Raw genomic sequence first — 8,786 nt, 5'->3', positions numbered from 1 at the left:
AAAATTATGTCATAAAATCAAATACATTTCTAATCAGTATGTTATTTAAGAATTATTTATTTTATTTTAACTCAATAACAGTTATGTTACAGAAATGTAACATTTACAAACGTCTCATGTTATACTGATACTTGTTTTCATTTTCATATTTCAAATACATTCCATTCATTATTTTTCTTTATTTTAATTAAGAGGAATATATTTTAAAAATAAAATTAAAATGAGTTAATTTAAAATATGTGAGAGTTACTTTTGAAACAAGTTGGTAGGAGTGAATATATTTGTTTAAGCAGTACTTGGGTGTATGAAAGTAATTTCAAATTATAACAGTTTTTGTGTCCATAAACCAAAAATGATTGCCATACTAGACAATGAAAAGCAATAGAATATCTTCTTCAAATTTTTCTTCCTGAATGATTGTTTATGATTAAGCTTTGTCATGTCATTAGAAAAGTAGAAATATTTCCAGGACCCAAGACCAGAAAAAGCAGCTTACTGCATTGTCATCAGTGCACTAATCCCTTTTGTCAGTTTTTCAACTTCAGCAGAGAGTTCAGACACCTTAAAGAAAAACAAAACACTTGATTAACAATCTTTAATCAAATCATAAAAGTCCAAACAAAATATTTCATCAAATAATAAAAATAAAATTCATAGAACTGAATGAATGTTAATTTTCAGTCAAATTAAATTTAACTTCATGGCAGCCTTAGTACAATTATTTTTAGATAATCTTGTTTTCTTAAGGTCTGAATACAAAAATATTTTCTTAGTTTTAATAAATCATCCTTTTTCTTGCAGGTTTACCACATAAGATGTGGGTGAATGGGGAGATAGCAATAGTTACCCTGAATCTACAGTAAAATAAAGTTTTCAAAAAGTATCATTAATTGACAGATGACAATAAAGTAATATTTAGTTAATTTCTTTGGGTCAACTCCACAAAATTCAGTCCTGAGAAGTTATAAAGTTTGATGGTATAAACTAAAATGATATCAAATGTTAATTCTGTATACAGCTTCACTAACTTCCTCATCAAAAGCCACAACTACCATGGCAAACATATGAGAACAGAGAATGTATTAGCTTAGAGTGGTTAGTATAGTCTTTAACCCTTTAGAATTAAAATTACTCTGTCAAATGTAATGCTTATTTATTACCTCCGCCTTCGCTAAGGCGGAGGTATTGTTTTCAGTCGTATTTGTTTGTTTGTTTGTCCATGTACAAGATATCTCAAGAACCACTGGATGGATTCAGATGAAACTTTCAAGGATGTTTGGCCTTGTGACTGGCATGAACTGATTAGATTTTGGGATCAATCAGATACCAGACAAGGATTCTAGATTATTTTTCCTGTTTTCATTACTTAATCTTTGAGAGTGGTTAGGTTCATTTTTAGTATTCTTGTTTATGAGAGCAGTCGAGTTTATTTCAGATATTCTCATTTTAAAAATCATCTCTGGCTAATCATTGAGAGGACGTTGGTGTTGCCTTGGCAGAAGTTTGTGCTCTCTGAGTACTCTTGTTTACATTGTTTTGAATTAATTATACATTACCTTGGAACTTCAAGATTTTGATGATGTGATTGTTTATTTTTAGAATGACATCGTAGGATAATTGTGAGAGTTTGGATCTGACTGGTTTGAACATAATACAGGTAGAATATCTGGGCCAGACATGGCTTGTTTAAACACTAAAGGGTTAAATACTTGGACATGTCAACAATGTCATATATTGTATTAAACAACGGAGAAAAAATTAGTTTCAAAAAATATCTCAAAGGGTTCATCTAGGTAAGTTAGGTCAGAGACAAAGAGTTCAGTTGAAATGTTTGCTCTACATAAAATTACATATTACTTATCAGTCAACAAGTGGAGAAAGACTCACAACTACATACATGATTACTAGTTCACATCTACAAAATCAAAACCTCAGAACAGATACATGAAGCATACATGTTATAAAACTTAAAAGAAATCTAAGTTTAATAATAGTTTCTGTATAGGAGGAGATAGAGATGGAGGGTGTAGTAATTACATATATCAATGCATAATAATTGTTGTTAACACCAATATTTAAAATTAATGTCATTCTTCATCAAAACTTTTATGGTTTACCTTTGAAGTATTTTGTTTCCTAACTTCTTCTGGAACTTTTGTTTCATAATCAGGTTTCTGAATACTTTCATTTAGTTTGTTTAGTTGAGAATTAAGTTTCTCTTTCTTGCCTTCCAGCTTAGAGATTTCTTTGTTAATATCAATAAGACCCTGAAAACAAGAAGTGTTCTAAACTTAAAACACAACACAGACCATTCATGGCATTTAAAAGGACATCCTACAATATTTATTTTAACAAAATTAAAACAAAATTAATTACTGCACTTAGTTTCATCCATCTCTGTCTGTTCTGGGTTAGAACATTTTATCCCTCAAGTGATTATAAAGAAAATACTAGTAATATGCTGGAGTTAATGCAATCATCTGCATTTCAATAGTTTTATGTAAGAAAGCAATATTCACCTCCAGTATTGTTATTTAAAATTTTCAGTAATATATTTTTCCATGAGTTCATTATATTATTTTTCATCTCTGTTATTTCTTAATCTACATTTTTAGTTCCATCATTGATATATTGTCACTGCTTAACTGCAGGACAGCCCTGACTGAGCTGACCTATGATTGAAGAGTCTAACAACAATCATTCTGTCTCTTTACAAATATAGTGTATCTAGGATTATATTATCCAATGTGTCATCAATATTTTTCATCTACTTTTTTTGTTGACATGGGTTGGATATGACTCGTTAAGGCAGAGAGTTACAAACACCCTACCTGATGCTAACCCACATTTGTTTTCCAATAAGGCATTTTATTTCACATCTTTGCACAATGAATCATGGGAAATAAAAACAACTTCACCACTATAGCAATGTCAATGTAAAGACACACAGATACAAACACGCATACATATACAACATACCTACATAGTGTCCCCCTACCAAATTTCACCCACATTGGTAGAGAAAGATATAGCTGCTAATTTCAACAGGTCAAGCAACTACATAGAGGCTTCTTCTTTGTCTCAACCATTGGTTTGCCAGAACAGTGCTTAGCTATTTCATACAGCCAACACAATTCAAGATATTTATTTTTGTTATGGCCAAGCAATTTCCCAACTATGGACTCACTGACCAACTTTAAAACATTGATTTCATCCACAAGTTTTGAAGAAGGCTGAAGCCATTTAAATCAACCCGATTATTTGACCAAAATTATATTTGGTCCACTTACAAGTATTACCAGTTAGTAACCATGACATCTTTATTCCAGCTTTACCAATTTACCTTTCTTACTAGCTTCAGTCAGACTGCCACCATTCTGGTGCACTGCCATGAAGGGTCTAGTCAAACAACTTGAGCCAGTGCTTATCTTTTAAGCCTGATATTCTATCGGTCTCTTTTGTTGAACCATTCAATTACAGGGATGTAAACAAACCAACACTGGTTGTCAAGCAGTGGGGGAGGGAGGACAAACACAAAGACACACACAGTGTGTGCATATGAGTGTGAAGCTGAAAGATCATCATATATGTATAAGGATGAGTTTCTTTCAGCTTCACACACATATGTACATACATATGTATGTACATACATACATGCAAACATATATATATGACAAGCTTCTTTCAGTTTCTGTCAACCAAATCCACTCACAAGGCTTTAGTCAACCCAAGGATATCATAAAATACACTTGCCCAAGGTGCCACACAGTGGGACTGAACTTAGAACCATGTGATAAGCCACAAAGGTAAAAATTGAAGTTTAATACAAATTGATATTTTGACTTACCTTTAGCATTAAGTGAGTTTCGCATTTGGCTGATACGGTAATCATGGCACAACCAGTTGGAGGTTCTTGGTTGATAAGTATATTTACATTATCACTTGAGGCCAGGTTGGCAATAATGTCAACAAACGATTTCAAAATATTGGCACTTTCTTCATCGGAACACTTTAGGTAAACTAGAAACAAAATCAAAATTACAATTAATTTATGTAATTCAAAGACAAGCGACTCATTAAAATTGGAATATCTTATTGCTTATTTCAGTTCCTTTATGTGCAGTTACCAATTATTTGTGATACTCACTTGTGCGTTGTACTTTCTGTAACATTTATATTTATATTCAAAATATATTCAAATATATTTACATTCATTGGTACAATGAATCTTCCTAACAGACATTTGATCTACAGGTGATATTTTTTTGTCAAAATAATTCAACATCATCATTGTTGTTATAAACGTTTTAATGTCTACATTTCCATGCTTGCATGGGTCAGGTGGCCAGATACTCTTCCTCACATCAATTCTCACCTGCTTCCAAGCAAGGTAATAATACATCAGTCTGTTAAACAACAAACAGCCCAGACATGGTTACACACAGAACTAGAAACAAATGACATTGTTTCAACATATATGAATGAAGATGACGGGGAAATACAAATTCACTCAGACACACACTTGCACATGGCACCTTAGGCAAGTGTCTTCCACTATAGCCTCAGGCCAAACACAGTTATGTGTATCAGAAACTGAAAGCAGCTCATCATGATATAAATGTGCGAGTGTGTGTGTGCATGTGCGCATGCCTTTGTCTTGACATCAAGTGATGGTTGTAAATGAGCATCACCAGCACACAAGTGATGTTATTCATTTCTGTTCTTCAGTGAAAAACATATCAGATCATGGAAAAATATTACCTAGCCTGGAAACAGGTGAGAGTTGGTGGCTGGAAAGAGCATCTGGTTATAGAAAATTTGCTTCAACGAATTCCATCTGACCCATGAAAGCATGGAAAACTAGCGCTAAATAATGATTATATATATATATATATCATCATCATCATCATTGCCGTTTAACATCCGTTTTCCATGCTAGCATGGTTGGACGGTTTGACCGGGGTCTGGGAAGCCAGGAGGCTGCACCAGGCTCCAGTCTGATCTGGCAGTGTTTTACTACAGCTGGATGCCCTTCCTAATGCCAACCACTCCATGAGTGTAGTGGGTGCCTTTTACGTGTCACCGGCACGGACGCCAGTCAAGGTGGCACTGGCATCAGCCACGTTCGAATGGTGCTTTTTACGTGCCACTGGCATGGGTATCACAACTACAATTTTCATTTGATTTTTATTTTGATGTTGATATATATATATATATATGAGTGTAAGCTGTTTGGTGATGATAATGATGAAAATGTTGATTATGGTGATGGTATATATATATATATATATACATACATACATACATATATATTATATACTAATTACTGATGATAGTAAAGCATTATCTGAGTTAAATATTGTTCTGAACAGTTTCTCTAATAATGGTGCAATATCTATATGATACAATTTTGATGATTTATGTCAAGTTTCACCAAATAATAAAGTGCTTCAACCTCAGAATGTCAGTTCACTTACCATCAGCTTTTGTCTTAGTCAAATTATAGTCAGCCCTCATTGATCTGACACTCTTTACAACAGACTGCATAAACTCTACATTCTTCTCAATATCTGGATACCGGTAGTCACACTAAAAATAAACATGAACCAATCACTAAAACTGTAAAGTTACAATAAGCATTCTATTTTAATGTCGTAGGATATATATATATATATATATATATATATATATATAAAGCACCCACTACACTCACGGAGTGGTTGGCGTTAGGAAGGGCATCCAGCCGTAGAAACACTGCCAGATTTGACTGGGCCTGATGAAGCCTTCTGGCTTCACAGACCCCAGTAGAACCGTCCAACCCATGCTAGCATGGAAAACGGACGCTAAACGATGATGATGATGATGATGATATACATCTTAGAATCAACAGAATAATAATTTGAAGGTTTATGTGTTTACCTTTTATCGTTTACTTGTTTCAATCATTAGACTGCAGCCATACTGGGGCAATGCCTTGAAGATTTTGGTCAAACAAATCAACCATAATACTTATTTTTTTTCTAAAGCCTGGCAATTACTCTGTCAGTTTCTTTTGCCAACCCACTAAGTTACAGGGACATAAACACACCAACATCAGTTGTCATGCGGTGGTGAGGTTGACAAACAGAAACACACATATATATATGCGACAGGCTTCTTTCAGTTTCCATCTAACAAATGCATTCACAACACTTTGGTTGGCCTAGGTACTTCTGGTTAACAAGAAGCGAGTCAAAATACTGGTGTCCCAGAAGGTCCCTGCACCAGTGAGCTAAGTGTGTTATGAACTTACTGTCATCATAAAAAGGAGAAGTTATTCTCCTATGATGTACACCACAGCAAACATATTTTGTGTTTGAACTGACATGGGTGTATTATGAATAAATATACAAATAATCGTTAAGAAAAATACAGTTTCAAGAACATGAAGGACTCAGTCATTTTTTTGTTTTGTTTGTTTCAGTCATTAGACTGTGGTCATGCTGGAGCACTGCCTTGAAGACTTTTAGTTGAATGAATTGACTTCAGTAATTTTTTTTAAGCTGAGGACTTATTCCAGCAATCTCTTTTGCCAAACATTTAAGTTACAGGGACATAAACACACCAACACCAGTTGTCAAACAGTGGTGGAGAACAAACACAAAGGCACGCTCACACACACATACAACAGGCTTCTTTCAGTTTCTATCTACCAAATCCACTCACAAAGCTTTGGTCAGCTCAAGGTGCCACACAGTGAGACTGAACTTGGAACCATATGGTTGGGAAAATTTTCAATTTACCATACAATAATATTTAAGACAACACTTCACAAAGTAAGTGACCCTGAAATGAGTCAATAAAAACACAAAACTTACTTCTTTTGTCGTAGGATAAGGATGTACACAAATACTTGTCTTATCTTTCTTGTTTTCTCCAGGTAATCTTTGAAATAATTCTTCAGTAACATATGGCATAATTGGGTGGAGAAGTCTTAAACCAACATCAAGACACGTAAAAAGAATATTGCTTGTAATAGTTTTAGCTTCATCATCTGATCCATATAAAATTGGTTTTATGCTTTCCTGTAAAAAGAAAAGTTACAATATTCAGTATCTTTTTAAATAAATTAAATAATAAACATATTTTTTTTTAAATAGAAGCTAAATCCTTTTACTTACATCAAGAATAATAATAAGTCTACCTTAAGCTACAGGTTCTTAAGGCCATGACTCATCTGGATTTTCAAGGTGTTTAAGTTTAGAGTGCAAGATTTCTTCTTCTTGAAGAAGACAATAGTCCATTATAAGGTTAACTCCAAGTGCCACTGGTACTCATTTTTAAACGAGTGTATTGGAGCAATATGAACTGAAGTGCCTAGCTAAAAGCTACAACATAACCTGAACCAAGAATCAAACCCATGACCTAATGCTTGCAAACTGAACACTCTGACCACTAGGCTACCCAACTTCAGAAGAGTAACAAAGAAATTACTTTGCAAAAAGGAATTTCGAAATTCATATGTATCTTGTTATAAAACATGCCACAGAATATTTTATTGTTATTATTTTTTGCTATAATGAATACTTATTAACCATCACAAGGTCAAGTCTTTGTTGTGGTTTGGTAGCTTGCATGCCTCAATGATCCTGAGAGATTTACCAATGGAGCACAAGATCCTGGTAGGACTTTCCATGCTACACAAACCAAAGGAAAGAGGCCAGAATATTGGGGACCACCTCTTTGCAGGGGTGAAAAGAGATTTGCATAAGACCAACACCCTACCTGGAAAAAAGCAAAGTTACAGAAGGATTGATGACAATTCAAAATCAACAAGACCTGGGAGAAGAAGGCCTTCTCCCAAGGAAACGTATGCTCTGACCTGAAACCCATAAAGGAGGCAGAAGAGAGGACACCCTAAAAATAGTTGGAGGAGGGGTTTTGATGTAGAGCTGAAAAAGCAGAGGTCAAAATGAGAGAAGCAGCAAAGACAGAACAGTGGAGAAAAGTAATCAATGGCCAATGCTCCATAGAAAGTGAAGGGCTAACACTCTAGCTTTCTATCTACACTCAATAACAGATTAAGAAATTAAAAACAATTAGTGATAAAATTCAAAGTTTACTTACCACATACCAATCACAAAGCTCATACAACCAGAAATTGTAAATAGCAGTGGTAACAGTTGGGAAGTCATAATTCTCAAATCCAGATGTTGACAATATAACAGCTTCTGAAAGACGACTCAATATCCATTTGTCCATAAGACTTCCTTGATTCTTCAAATAAAATATATAAAAATTTCAAATGTAATTTTCATTTTACAGATTTTCTAAGAGCATATATATCATTTAATAATATTCTCATCAAAGTAACTGCCATGTCTTCTCTAGCCTATGTTCATCTTAATTTCACAAATATTCATTCAGTTATAATGTTCTCTCTTTTGAATACATCAACATAATTTCAGCAATTTTTTTTCACAAAACAATTTACTTCTATGTCCAGCTGTTTTTTTATAGTGGTTTTTATTACATTTCAAAGCTTTAAATTTTTGAATCTTCACATTAAGTGACAGGGAAAAAAAGAGAAAAAAATTTTCAATGTCAAGAAAAAAATTTCTCCCAATTCTCCTGGTAGACTGAATCCTTTGCAGATTTTAATGCCATCACTTGGACTTTGGTCATCTTTAGCAGAGTAAACTCTGTTGCAAGCTTTCAGACCAGGTTTATGATCTGAGAATAGCTTTACCTTTCCTTCCCACTAATTTTGAAAGACCATAAAAAATGTCTCCCATAAAAAAAAATAG

General features: G+C 33.8%; 1 protein-coding gene across 4 annotated transcripts in view; it reads right to left on the bottom strand.

Moving 5' to 3' along the window:
* Positions 1-207: 207 nt before the first annotated feature.
* Positions 208-8,786, bottom strand: part of LOC115231725 (valine--tRNA ligase) — a 52,994-nt gene continuing 44,415 nt past the window's right edge. For all 4 annotated transcript variants that reach the window (XM_036515323.1, XM_036515329.1, XM_036515330.1 and 1 more), the window contains exons 23-28: positions 8,107-8,256; positions 6,858-7,064; positions 5,478-5,589; positions 3,848-4,020; positions 2,118-2,267; positions 208-561 (exon numbers count right to left, since the gene is read on the bottom strand). In XM_036515323.1, coding sequence (XP_036371216.1) covers positions 493-561; positions 2,118-2,267; positions 3,848-4,020; positions 5,478-5,589; positions 6,858-7,064; positions 8,107-8,256 — 861 coding nt within the window. In that variant the 3' untranslated portion in view covers positions 208-492. The remainder of the gene's footprint in view (positions 562-2,117; positions 2,268-3,847; positions 4,021-5,477; positions 5,590-6,857; positions 7,065-8,106; positions 8,257-8,786) is intronic.

The sequence above is a fragment of the Octopus sinensis genome, linkage group LG2 (assembly GCF_006345805.1).
Source record: "Octopus sinensis linkage group LG2, ASM634580v1, whole genome shotgun sequence".
NCBI classification, from domain to species: Eukaryota; Metazoa; Mollusca; class Cephalopoda; order Octopoda; family Octopodidae; genus Octopus; species Octopus sinensis.
Note: the sequence above shows the minus strand (reverse complement) of the source record. Positions and strands in the feature narration are given on the sequence as shown.